The 14,723-nt window shown below is 34.4% G+C and overlaps 1 protein-coding gene across 1 annotated transcript in view; it reads left to right on the top strand.

Annotated features, from left to right (window-relative positions):
• LOC121410171 overlaps nt 1-13,357 on the top strand; it is a 13,907-nt gene extending 550 nt beyond the window's left edge. Inside the window, exons 2-11 of the mRNA XM_041602075.1 lie at nt 2,760-2,908; nt 3,414-3,500; nt 6,009-6,128; nt 6,730-6,864; nt 7,166-7,222; nt 8,164-8,250; nt 10,014-10,127; nt 11,225-11,356; nt 12,526-12,567; nt 12,778-13,357. Coding sequence (XP_041458009.1) covers nt 2,876-2,908; nt 3,414-3,500; nt 6,009-6,128; nt 6,730-6,864; nt 7,166-7,222; nt 8,164-8,250; nt 10,014-10,127; nt 11,225-11,356; nt 12,526-12,567; nt 12,778-13,074 — 1,104 coding nt within the window. The 5' untranslated portion in view covers nt 2,760-2,875 and the 3' untranslated portion in view covers nt 13,075-13,357. The remainder of the gene's footprint in view (nt 1-2,759; nt 2,909-3,413; nt 3,501-6,008; nt 6,129-6,729; nt 6,865-7,165; nt 7,223-8,163; nt 8,251-10,013; nt 10,128-11,224; nt 11,357-12,525; nt 12,568-12,777) is intronic.
• The last annotated feature ends 1,366 nt before the right edge of the window (nt 13,358-14,723 follow it).

The following is a 14,723-nucleotide window of genomic DNA, read 5'->3' as shown; positions in this document are numbered from 1 at the left end:
AAGATTAAGAAGATGTTTATCCTACACTTTCATAAAGGTTAGTTACCTTTTTTTTTCTTTTGGTTAGTGCATGATAAATTTACCGGCAAATTCAGCACCTAGCTATATATATCTGAGTGAAGATTGATCCAGCTGGGTCAATTATCTTTCAATGGTACATGTTATACACGTCTTTCGATTATAACTTATCGAAAAGATAGATGGAGTGTCAATGACAATAACAACACAAGACATTGAATGAATTTATTGATTTCTCTCATACACATTGTTTTATTGCAACCATTCTCGGCTACATTATTGTTTATCTTTCCGCCTAAGACAAACTAATAATAAAATCAATATACGTCTTCAGCATGCACGTGCACCGTATTTCATAGTAAAGAAATCAGAGAAGAGTGTACAAAATAATAACATGTTAATTTCTTCTCACCATAATTATCGGATAAAATCATCATTAAACACAATGGGATTCATTTAAAGACACAGAAATTCATTTACAATCATTCAAATGAATTGATGGTCAAGACTATTCAAAATTTGATCATTTTGATATGTTTCATGATTGTCCTTTTGATTTCGTTCTAAGGCAAAGAAGTTCATTAATGGTCTTACAAAATAATTAACGAATGCCCTTATTTATTCTAAATTTTGGGCTATGAAATTCATCAACTGCGCATTCAATTTAATCAACAATGACCGATAGGATTGCTTGAGCGACCAATATCATTTTCGAGAGTTCAACCTAATGATGTGCAATTCGTTTGTTTCGCATGGCATCTGTATCTATAATTATGTAAATGTATAAATAAATTTATGATAAAATTAGAATCGTATTGTATTGTGGCTAAATTAGATATTTGTTTTTAGCCCAACAAATTGTTGTTTTTAGTTTTGTTCACAAAGGTGTTAATGACAATCTCCATCCGACAATGTTGTGTGGGCATTTCATTAATGTTTACTTTTATTCTTTTCAACTTTATGACAAGTCCCAAGGGCGGATTCAGGATTTCCCAATTAAGGGGTGGGGGGAGATTTTGTTCAGGAACAATTTTACAAGCATAGAAAAGGTCCCCAATTGCCTATGCATGCATGACCAGTAAAAAAAAATGTGCCTCTAAAAAGTGGATCCGCCATTGACATATCCATTTTTATACATATTTTCAACTTTATTGAATATCATGGGTGCTCCAAACCATGAACCCATGCCTTTATTCTGCCTTAATTAGCTTATTCTCGGGAGAAAAATATTATTCTTGTACATTTTTGTAACATTATTTCAAAATATTACTAACAGAAAAAGTAGGCTTACACATAAAATAGAATTGCCCAATAATCAATATATTTTAAGTGAGTTGTTGCTTAATATCTTAATTCAAATGCTCTAATTTAAAACATGTTTGCCTATACGAGAATTCATTTGACTAAACATCAGCTGCCACGCCATACACCATCTGATTTTGATGCGCATAACTTTCCATGCAGCTACTTAACATATGAATAACACATTTGAAAAAGATGTTGCAACTATATATGGATTCATATGTGGAAGAAATGACTTTGAATGCCCATTCTTAAATTGCATACTCTTTACAAAGAATCACTTGATTCACTTGAAGAATGTTTTGCAGAGATATTAGACCCACATGAAGAAAATGGTTATGCTTGCGAATTCATTAAATTGCATGCGGTTTATTTAAAAGCTACTTGCTTGATAATCATTTTGCGCGGAAAATACATTCAAGTGACAAATAATGAAATACAATCATAAATAAGCGAGGTGATCATGGCTATCGCGAAATCAAATGGTCATAATATTAAATGAAATGATTTAAATGTGAAATTGAGAGGGAAAACCTATAATATTAGTGGAGCCGTCATCTAAACACGCATTGTCGTAAGATTTTGAGAAGCCATAGACAAGGTTGTATACGTGAAAAAAATGAAGGAGTGTGTTTGGCCCAAGGCTGATATCTGTTTTGTTCCTTCAATACTTAAGCTCATCCTTAAATCCTATTTTGATCGAACGGTTCAAAAGAACACAACAGATCCGGAACTAAGAAGAAGTGTGCACGCCTGTAGTATTTCACTATATAACGGTTAACTGTTTGTTACATTATGGATTTACTAGATTTAGAGGCCAACGTGGTCAATGGAACGCTATACACCGCTGCTCAGAATTTCTGGCAAGATTTTTTTCTTTTGTTTCGTTTTAAGTATTAAAAGTCCTATGTTTTCAGAGATCTCTATGATTTGAATCGTAGCATGACTCTGTCTGGTATTATGATGACCCCCCATTATGTTTAATGTCGTTTACTATATTCATGATAACTTAATAATGTTAATCAATGTTCCAATTTAAAAAAAAAAATAATTTGTTTGATTGAGCCAGGTGGAAAAAAATATAGAGAGCTTTTCAATTTATTCATTTTGGTTCATTTCCTTCCTTGTAATTGAGCTCCGATCATGCCGATAAGCGATATAAAACAATCAACTCAAGTTTGAATACATGATCAGAGGGACAAAGTAGAATACCTAAAAAATGAAAGTTCTTGGTCGACCTATTGTTAATCAAACCAACAATATTATATTCATTTTGACAGGCTTTTAAACTAGACATTCTAGTGCTCCACTGCAGTTGCAGTCACATTCAATATACGATTTTCTCCAAAATTGCTTTACTTGCACTATAGCCAAAAGCGTATGGTATGCTCTTAGTAAATCCATAATCTCCTCCCCTCTCTTTACATATCATCGAGCAGGATGTTGGCGAGTGATGTGGAATAAGAATAACGTTTAAAACTAATCAAATTCACAATGGCGGCTTCTAAACTACCAAGTTAGTTTTCATCAATCGAACAACAACAAAGAGTAAACGATGACCAGTTCTATATTCATCCCAATCACGCCGGTAAGTTTATATTTCTCAAAATTTCATCCTCAGTTTTGTATCTAATAGTTTGAATATTATGGTAATACATTGTTACTATAGTATTTTTATTACAATTGCATATGTAGCGTATGTTGGACGGTTTTCTTCATTGTTATCTGAAGCCTCTATTTTGCAAACAACTGAAAAGTGTTAACATTGATGCTCTACATTCTGCAGGCTCAACGCGATATTTTACATCGGGTTTTGATTTCACGCTACAATCTGATCGAAAGCTCCAAAGTTATTTTGATAAAGAATAAAAGAAGTGCCTCACATCCACCAAAAGCCCTGAGATGTACATTTTCATTTGATATTATTTCAATTTTTAATGTGTGTTTTGAGATTTAGTTAGCCTCTTTTCACTCTCCTATTTTCCTTACTTTAACAATGCATTTAAAAACAATGAATGTACATAAATATGAATGCATGTGATATTGTCTTTTTCATATTTATTCGTGAGATATTATCAATTCCCGAATAACAGGTGATGAAGCAGGCTATCGAGGGTGGAGATGCCATTGGATTGGAAAGAATGCTTAAAGCAGGAATGAATCCTAACATGATAGAAACGGTAAGATTCAAGTTATGTCTGTTTCGATATAATGCATAATATTATGAACATATAGCAGGGGCGGATCCAGCCTTCACCAATAGGGGGGGCCCGGAATTTTTTTTAGCCATATTTTTTCCCGATCGGCCGCTCGAAGCTGATTTTTGGTTTATTTTGACGGTGTAGTCACTTCTTAGCGTTATTCTTATGAATATGCATGGATATATATATCATATTCCTTATTTACATAATGCGAGCGCGAAGCGCGAGCCAATTTTTTTGGGGAAATCTTATGTTCTTTTTCCAAAATTTTGTAAACATTCTGGGCAATTTTTATTAGCCTGAAAAAGATCTGTATGCAAATTAATAATTACTATGAACGCGAAGCGCAATCAGAAATAAACTGATGAAAAAGGTACCTGTTAAAGACTGCTTGCAATTAGCCATGGAGACGTTACAAGTTTTATAAAATCAAATAATGCAAGCGCGAAGCGCGAGCTGAATTTTTTTGACATTTATACATAAAGAATCGTGTAAAATGCTAATCAACTTTTGTAATCGTGAACAAGATAGCTATTTAACTAGACAATTGATACGAGCGCGAAGCGCGAGCGAAAAATTCGAGATTTAGACCTTAAAACGGGACACTCTAATCATGTTTTGTAAAGCATGAAAAGAATGAGTAAAAGGGAATTTAAAAACGCGATCAGAAAATTTTTGATATTGCGATCCAAAACTGGATAATAATTTAAATAGAGAACAGGATGAGTATCTGAATAAACATGCGCGTGTGTTTCATATTTAGACCTAGAATCTACATAAGCATTCTAAATAATCTTTTGTCATGAAAATCTATGCGAGCGCGAAGCGAGAGCTGAAACTATTTGATAGTCCAATCTGAAAAAAAATCAATTTCAGCTCTATATTTCAAGCAGTTGGTAGGAAAAGTGTGAAGTGGATATGGATCGCACTTAATAAAGAGCTGGTATTTTTCTTTAATTACTTTGAGTTTTAACATAGGACCGGGATATCCTTAAGACATGCATGTCATCATATGAAAATGATGACTATTCCTCATGCTATAAGAGCGAGATAAAACAAAATGAACAATTTAATTATTAAATCAATATCTTATTCATTAATGCCTAATGAGGGCACGAAATCTGACGATATTATGGCTTGAAAACTGAACATTTTAAGCACTTTTTTTTATTATAAATAGGATGCATCAGTTAATATATTTGAACGATTAATGCGAGCACAAATCGCTAGCAAATTTTTTTTATATACTGTCATGAACTCAAAGGGGATTTAAGTACCTTGTTTTATAATCAACATTGTGACATACATAATTCGCCAATCAAAATTCCAGCGTGCGGCGCTAGCTGATGCGTTTTAAAATCAGACCTGAAAGGGATATTTTGAAAAGATTATAGAATACACGTAAATAATAGGTATATCAAAAATTGCGAGCGCGCAGCGCGAGCAATGTTATTATTCAGACCATAAAACTGACATTTTTACAGAGCACTTTTAAAAATCAATTTGTATTATCACACAAGATAATGAAAGTTCAATTACCGAGGTGAATTATGTTTTGTATATTGACTTACAAATTTAATATTCAAACTCCATATTGAACAAGATATGTAAATCACCTAACATGCAATGCGAGCGCGAAGCGCGAGCGAAAATTTTATCTAGTGACATGAACAATTCTTTTTGTTTTCCAAGTCTTCCCCTTATTTTATTCACTCGTCTCCCCCTTAATTTATTCACTCGTCTTCCTCCTCTTCCTTTTTTCTCCTCTCTTCCCTCCTTTTTCCTTTTTTCTCCTTTTTTTGCTCCGCCAATAGGGGGGGGGCCCGGGCCCCTCGGGCCCCCCCCTGGATCCGCCTATGATATAGCATGCGGTATTTCTACCCAATTTAGATATAATTTACGTCCCATTAAACAATATTGTATGCATATTTGATAGATGATTGAGGACGAACGTTGCGAGTTGTATCCAAGACTTCTCTCCTATCTACGAACGTGGATAACGTTACTTATTTATTTTAATTGAAAGTCAGCCGTTGAGGCGTTTTCCATACATAATCGAAACGCATGCAGCCTTTATGTACCGTTTTAGTCCTGATTATACTTTTTATTGTGCTGATTATGATCCATCTCTCTCCCCCTCTCTCTCACTCTCTCTCTCTCTCTATATATATATATATGTATTGTGTTTGTGTGGATGATTAATTCTTCTATTATTATATTGTGCAGGGAGGGGGAGATTGTATGGGTCATCATTATCATATAGTATCAATCTTTATTATTGTTTTCCTGGAAATAAAATGAAATAAGTGAATAAATGAAATAAACAAGATTATTAAGATTAATGTATCTCTGAAAAATAAACGTAACGATTTGACAAATTGATATATATTGTTAAATGGTTACGACGTCACTTATCTATATATCAGGACTCTATAATCTAGAATGTTGGTGTATAAATCAATATTTCCCTTCATCTACCATCACCAGCAAACTGAGAATGGTGTTAAAAGTCAGCATTCAGCTCTCATCCTGGCTATCTCTCTTAATCAAATCGAGGTAGCTGATGTACTCATCAAAGCTGGTGCTCATGTCGATACAATATTCTTGGTAAGCTCGAAACAACATTCTGATTTTTTTGTACTCCGAAATTATTGCTCGCTGTCCCCCAATGAAAATGATAACCATCGTGATTTTATTGATTAGAAAATGACTCTTATTTCATTATGTATTAGTGCGAATATGCATGCCTACTCCGGGCTTGTTCTCATTATGGGCTGAACATGCCGTCTTAAACCAAGTCAAAATTGGCATCGCAAATCAAATCATGTAAGCTGAAAAATATTCAAAATCAAATGTAACATACGTTTTGTCTTACAATCTTGTTCGATTAAAGCTGATTGGTGAGTTAATAAAAAGCAACCAATAAACCGAAGACCAAGTGAAATATCTATTATATAGGGGGTATTTTTTATTTTTGCCCGACAAGACTCGTCCATGCGCACCCCGGGGCACACCCTACGGCAGCAGAGCCATTTACAGGCAGATTCATAAAGGATAACGTATACAATGTGACATAATTTATATTTGGTTTTTATCCTGATTGATAAAGTGCTATATAGGGCCTAATGCACGAACTACTCGTACACATAACACAATATATAACCAGAACCCCCGTTATCATAATCCGTCTTCTTGTTATTTTCTTCAGAATTATGACAGTGCCAACAAGTGTATGTATGGCATATCAGCTCTAGCTACAACCAGGATGTTATATGAGTTTACACTGAGTAATACTCTAGGCACAATGCTAAATACCTTGGAAGAAAGCCTGAAGAAAACAGAGGTAAGAAATTTCGTCTCATTTTCTTTTGTGTGTTCTGTTGGCTCAGTGTGACTTCGTGATATAGAATATATAAACAGTCAATAGTGACTGAATCAAAATTTCATTCATAATATTATCATGATTATATAAAAGAATGTAGAGTACTAGATATGAATTCCTCGGTGACCTTTTAGTTTCTGGCAAATGTGATTTCCTATTGTCAGAAACCGAACAACATAAAGCAAACATCAAATATTATGAACCCGTCATCAATGTTTTACCACAACCTGTGTTGAAATATTCTTGATTGTTATTTTTTCAGGGCAGAGAACCATATAAAGTGCCTCCAGTTCATCTACCAAAGGATGTTCCTAACGAGGTAAATTAAATGACGCTGATCGTTATAGACTTTAAACCCTATTAGAACACTGATAGTAACACAAGAGGAAAAAAATATATTTTCTACTGCAGACATTTTTTATCTTTCTACATGGCTAATATACAAAGCAATGAAGTTATACGTTTCTATGAATATGTCGTCTTTGAATGATAATTTATTCACAACCAACGAATAATAATGATAAAAACGGTATATTTACCCAGGTTAGCCATTTCAGTTCTGATAACTGTTCTCCAAGCGGGACCTGCTATTATCATTACCCGGCTACCGATTCAGGTGCACACACCTTTTTACCTCACCTGGGTTGATTGCAGCTGAAGGAAAACACGCCACGGCTAGGATTCGAACCCACGACCCTCTGTGTGAAAGGCGAGAGTCAGAACCACTAGACCACGACGCGCCCACATTATTATTATTATTATGTTTATTATTATTATTATTATTATCTTTACTTATGTTTTCTTTATGTTATGAAATATATGTTTTTTGGTATTTATGCAGAGCCCTGTGGAAGACCAGCGATTTTTAATGAATATTTTAATTGTATATATTGTGTTTTGCATATTTTGCATATTTGTTTGTATAAAGCTGAACAGGCTACTCTGGATAAAGATGTGAAATAAATAAATAAAAAAATAAAATTATATTTTGGCTTATAATTTTTTACAAAGAATTGGGTATATCGGACCCGAATATTCGTATATTTAAGTGATTATTATCATAAAGTGTCGAATAAATTGAATCCGACCTTTTTGGTAATTTAGGGGCTCTTTTCTCGAATGGTCGGTAGACTTCATTACCCGACCAGACCCTATGTGATGACACTAGACCGGTGACTGGTTGTAATGATAAAACACTTGATATATTCTAATTTGTAGGGTAATAAACTTTTATTCAATTTTCTATTTATTTATATTTAGGTACTGGTGGACTCGGTAAGAGAAGGTGATCTCGATTCAGTAACCATCTTACTCTCACATGGAATGGACGTTAACTTCGTTCATATCGTAAGTTAACTGTATGTACTTGGCGGTGAAAGTCAACTATGACTAGTCGCTATTAGTTACTAACAAACAATAATATAATATGCCGTACAGCCGTTCTGAAAATCCTGTTGTTTTAGGAATATCAACATACACGACATAACCATTTAGTTTTCAAACCAAAATCAGAATCATGGAATATTTTATTACTGTAAAGAGATGATAAAAAACCGACTATATCTATGAATACGTAGGGTGTTTTCTTAACCCTAAACGGCAGGGGAATGATCAGAGGCGTCGATCCTGGGGGCAGGGGGGGCGATCGCCCCACCAATGAAAATATTGGGGGGGCAAACATATCGTTTTGCCCCCCCCCCCAATAATTCCCGATGTGCAAAAATAAAATAAGATTGTAAGCGAGACTAAGATACACAACTCGTTCTTTATTTCAAATGGTGCTCAAAGTGTCCGCTTTTCAGATTGGAATATAAAAATTTTCAGCTCGCGCTTCGCGCTCGCTTCATTTCTGTAGCAAACACCCATACTTTTCATGATTAAATTGGTGAATAGAATGTCCTGTTTTCAGTTCTAAGCCTCAAAAGAACCCCCGCTTCGATTTGCAATAATCTTTTGTGAGATATATATCTTGTTCTTTATAAAAAATGTCCATTAAACTGTCGTTGTTTTTTTCAGATCGAAATATCAAATTTTTCAGCTCGCGCTTCGCGCTCGCATTAATTTTTTGGTGAGATACGTGTCTGTTTCTCATAAGTCATATATATATATATATATATATATATATGTATATGCCTGTGCATGTGGGTGTTTTGTATGATCGAGCGCCTTTGGAACGTTGATTCATGATTTTGCCCCCAATCTGAAAAATCTGGGAATGATTACCCCCCCACACACACACATTTCCACCGAGCGAAGATTTTCGATCGCGCCGCTCCCTGACCTTTTACGTTTTTCAAGTCGTCCGTATCTTTTGAGACAAAATTTTGCATTGTCTAGGTACGCTGTTCTGAAATTACGCGATATTTTGTAAGTGCATGTCAGACCAAAAATTGCACCAAAATGTTATTTAGAGGACAAAGTCAATGTATTAAATAAAGTCGCCTCATCTTATTCAGGAAAGTTTATTTTTACTTTCATCTCCTGAAAATAATTGTTTTTTTAAAACATAATTATACTTCAATTTGATAAAAAAAAGAAAGTAAACGAATAAATACATAAGATATTTAGAAAACAATAAAATGCATGCATACAAAGATTTTTATACCGATTTTTTTTCAAACCCAATTTAAAGCAATGCTACAAATATCACCAATAATAGTATTCTGGGAGCTTTATTATCAAAATTATTATTGAATTATAGAGCAAAAAATATGATTTATTAATAAATTAGCGTAATAAAGTCAAGTATGATAAAGTCCTATTATTTCAGAAAATAAAACATAAAGCCTTGTAGATAACATCACACTACCATTGAGCAAATTTCCGCGGTGCTTGCGCTATCGGCGGAGATCTCGAGGGGATTGATTCACCCCCCCCCCCCCCGAAAAAGCTCGGCCTCATAAGGGTTAAACTTTATATATACATGAAATCTCCCCCCCCCCTCACACATTCATACCACACACGCACATCCACACACTCTCACCCATCCCTCTCTTCCTCTTTCCTCAAACATCCTGTTTACACGTGAGATTTTGATTTTTATGACTTAATAAAATTATCAAGACCTCAAAGTGGACTGCAATGTTATGGTTTTTTTTATCTTTACTTAGGATGGAGAGACGGGTTATGTTATGTCAATCTTGATTCTAGCAATCATAAGAAGGCGATATTCCGTAGCGGCTTTCTTACTTGAAAAGGGTGCTGAATGCGATACGGTTTATCTGGTAAAGTTTCTTTTAAAAATATTTTTATCAAGTACTTTAAGCGTTTTTTTTTTTATTTTTTATTTCAGGGGGCATTATGTTGCGGAGTATTTTGTTTAAGCAATGCAAGACCTTTTGTTTAAATCCTAAACACTGTTGTTGTTTTTTATGTTAAAACACCGCAGGTTTTGTGTTATAATAATGAAATGATTTTAATAGTCTGTTTGTATTTCATTGTTCAAACTTGAATATAAGTCATGACAATTATACTTTTCTGCTGGACAATGCACTGTGAAGAAAAATCTTTATCTTTTTTAATGAAACTGTTTTTAAACAAAACAACTTAAGATGTTTGAAGTTGTTCCCTTAACAAAGTTAACAAAAGATAAAAAGCGAAAAAAAAAATCAACCTTTACATAGGCCTAGAATATTACCTTCTGGAGACAATCTGTACAATTGGAAATTGTTAGTATAATATGAACGTTCAAAGTAATTAAGACGTTTGATCTTTTTCTCTTTTTTAAAACAAAGATTCAATTCTACACTGGAAAGTCATCTAGGGTGATTCGTTTTATTTTCAAAGGAGAAATGGCGATAAACACTGAGGGAAAACATTGTTAATCGGATATAATCTTAAGTTTTATTTTCTTAATTTGATAATAGATTTTACACAGTTTATAGTTTATAATTATCAAGTAAAACACAGCCTCAAAAAGGGGTATTCCTTGTATATCTAATATGTCTATGTGAAAATATATGTATTGGAACAGTAGATCCTCAAGGCAGAGGCAAAGAGAAAAAATATATATGTTCTCTGTTATTTCACCGATAGTAATCATGAAATCATCAATTTTAACGACCTAAGTTTTTACTCTTTGTTTGGCTTTACTTGTTGATTTCCTGTTTTAATTCTCTGTGAGAATACAAAGTACATGATGTAGAATATTCCACACATGACTAAAAATTCTAATTGGTCAGAATGCTGACATTACTCACTGCGTTATCGAGCAATAGGTACTACGAACATCACAATGACCAACAAGCAAATTGAAATTAGGCTATTATTGATTTAACATGAATTCATTGGGACATTCTCATTTGTTTAACATGCATTTCAGAACTATGACAAGGAAGAGGATAATGTGATTGATTTAACGGCATTAACAGCAGCAGAGATGATCAAAGGAAAATGCCCATCCAAAGAATTAGATGCATTTATTCATCTCTTAGCTGAAGCACTTGGCAAAGTGGTAAATATTGGATCATAATGCTACTCCTAACGCTATATTTCTACTTCTGCTTCTGCTACTGCCTGTACCTTACTAGCTGCTACTTCTGCTACTACTGCTACTACTATTACTACTACTACTACTACTACTACTACTACTACTACTACTACTACTACTACTACTACTACTACTACTACTACTACTACTACTACTACTACTACTACTACTACTACTACTACTACTACTACTACTACTACTGCTGCTGCTTCTACTACTACTACTACTACTACTACTACTACTACTACTACTACTACTACTATACTACTACTTCTACTATACTAATGTTGCTGCTACTGGTGCTGCTGCTACTACTATAGTATATACCACCACCATCACCACCACCACTTCTCCTGGCTCCACAACCGCCACTTGTAACTCGAGCTGAAGCGGGGAAATGATAGTTGCGTTTTATATCTGGAAAAGGTGCTTTATAAATTCAGCTAATATTATTACTACTTTCTTCGGCTACTAGTATAATTGTTATTATCACAATCATGTATTATTCTTATTGCATAGAATGTCATGTTTTTACCTTTCAATTTCAAACTCAAAGCGATATTTTTATTTTTTTTATATAGGTTTAATTGAATTTTTAAATCTTGATTTAAATCGAATGTAAAGCATTTTTCTCAATTATCTGTGGGATGATATTTTTCATTGTTTTTTTTGTTAGGGCTTGCATGCCTCTTAACAACAACAATGGATCTAACAAGCACCGGTACATGGTTAATCTTTTTTGTTTGTTTATCTTCTTCTTTTCTGTAATTTATTCAAACCTTTGTCTGTTTCTTTCTTGAAGGTGAATGAATAAACATTATTATAGTAATACTGATATCGATGACTTAAACTTAAAGTGTTTCCTATAATAGATTCAAGTGTGTAGCTTACTTTTTATCATGTATAGGCCTATATATCCATTACTAAAAAAATAATACGAAACACTTATATTTTCTCCATGATTTCTGGTCATAAACTTCAATAATGCTGGTAAATATCGAGGTACATATTCATTAATCAGCAAACTGCCGACACGATTACGTTTTGGCAAATAGGCATTGAAACGTAAAAAAAAAGTCATCACCTTAACTACTAAAGTAATTCCGAGTAATTTATACCATTATTCATTGCAGAGTGGAGAGCCTAGAATTATCCCGTCGAAAGATATCCCAAAGGTGAGGGGTTTTTTTAAATTTATTTATCATTACACAGTTGAGTGAAATAGATATGATTTGAAAATGAAACCAAAGTTTTAATTTATTTTCTAATTGATAATTTCATTCTAATTTTTATTGCAGAAGTTGCTTCTTAGGTTTATAACCAACCAGGGCATCATACGATATTTTGCAAATTATCTTGATTTCTAATTCCCTCATTATTCACAGGCTAAATTGGAGACTCTTCCGCGATATCGAAAAAAAGTACCGCGTATCTTCATCGCCAGCGTCAATGAAGATGAGGTCGAAGAAATTAAGGCATGGGACAGTGTCAGTGTAGTCAGTATTAACAACGGACGTGGTCATATCTACAAGGAAACAGCAGCTGATAACGACAATGACCATGAGAACAATACAGTGTCAAGTACAAGTACTGATGATCACCATGACAGTAGATTAATTAATAATGATAAGAATAAGGATGAGAACTCAAACAAACAATCTTCAACATGTCTGATACTGTGATTAGCAGTATGTCCACAACACAATCATAACAGTGGTTACAACAAACAACGGGACGGAGATTAGAACTGACGAGATGACGTTATACGGCAACATAATTATGGAGATGGATGTTGAAAGCTTCATTTTTACGAATCAGATGTCAAAAAACGAAGGTTGATATGTTGTATATAATTAGGAAAAGTTGCTTCTGTAATGATATTCGTATGGTGGAAATGCAGAATGCAATGCACATCCCCGGTGCACGTCGTGATGAAATCTGTGATGCAGAATAAGCCTATATAAACTCCTCAAAAAGTTTGGAAATCTGACTTTGATCGATAATTCCCCTTCGGTTTCAGTAAATATCAATGGGTAATTAATATCAATAAATATATCATTTAATTATCTTTAATATGATACTTTACATGATATGATTATATGGTTCACATGGAGGTGCAGTGTCTTGAAATGTGGGGCAAGGTCAAATTTCAAAAGTTGCAAAATGACACGATATTGAATGTCGCTGTTCTTTTTCCGTGGTGATGAGTGAGATTCTCAGTGGTTTCTTTTAATTGTTTTCATGCACCTTAACATCAACATTAACATGGAATCAAAGATACCTATGCACAAGCAAATACATAACAAACAAAAAACAAACCATCACTACATAAACCACAACAAAACATAAAAAATGAAAAAGCAGGGGCTTGATTTAGTGAATGGATTTTCATCACAGACAAAAAAATCACTTTCTGTATTGACCCTTCATGACTATATTTCGGCTCGTTTTGCAGCTTTTCAATTCAGACCTCATCCAACACTTTTGAATCCTGCTCTTTTCGTGATGGCATGATCATAACAAGCATGGTATCATTTTAAAGAAAATTAAATGATCTTTTGAGTGATGTCAAATATGCATTGTGTAAAATTTGAAGTTGGGAGAAATTAATGGCCAAACTGAGATTTCCGAACCCTTTTTGAGGGGTTTAGATCCGACTTTTAACCATGGCCGCACGTAGTAGCAAAATATCACTACATTCGACGGGGGGGGGGGGGGGGCGGGTGGACTCACGTATAATGGTATGGGCATGTGAGGCTCTTATAAGAACACCTTTTCAAGCCTTGCCAGACGTTCCCAAGCATATCACCATTTCGCCTTTTTATTGAACAACCAGTTCTCCCCCATTCCTATATGCCCCTCATCTCAGGCGTCTGTATTCAAGATTTAATGTCACGTTAATTTCTATGTCGTAAGCGCCTCCATTTGTAGAGAGCCATCTAACTTGTATGCTCTTAAGCCCCTTATTTCATTGGCAACTTCCAAGGGTATGGTTTCTGATTTTGGGGCTACACACATACCCTTTCCAAATGTGAGTTCCCCTCCCCCTTATCCAGGGAGAGGAGACAGAAAGAGAGCCATCTAACTTGTATGCTCTTAAGCCCCTTATTTCATTGGCAACTTCCAAGGGTATGGTTTCTGATTTTGGGGCTACACACATACCCTTTCCAAATGTGAGTTCCCCTCCCCCTTATCCAGGGAGAGGAGACAGAAATATTTATAAAGCGAGAGAACAAAGAGAACTCTATTGCAGAGAGGGTGGTTTTTCACCATTTAATTGAGATCGGAAGATCTCTGCATAAATTATGTTCGGTTTTATTTCGTGAAAATT

Source organism: Lytechinus variegatus, chromosome 3, assembly GCF_018143015.1.
Source record: "Lytechinus variegatus isolate NC3 chromosome 3, Lvar_3.0, whole genome shotgun sequence".
NCBI lineage: Eukaryota > Metazoa > Echinodermata > Echinoidea > Temnopleuroida > Toxopneustidae > Lytechinus > Lytechinus variegatus.
The sequence above is the reverse complement of the archived record's forward strand: the minus strand, read 5'-3'. Positions and strand labels throughout refer to the sequence as shown.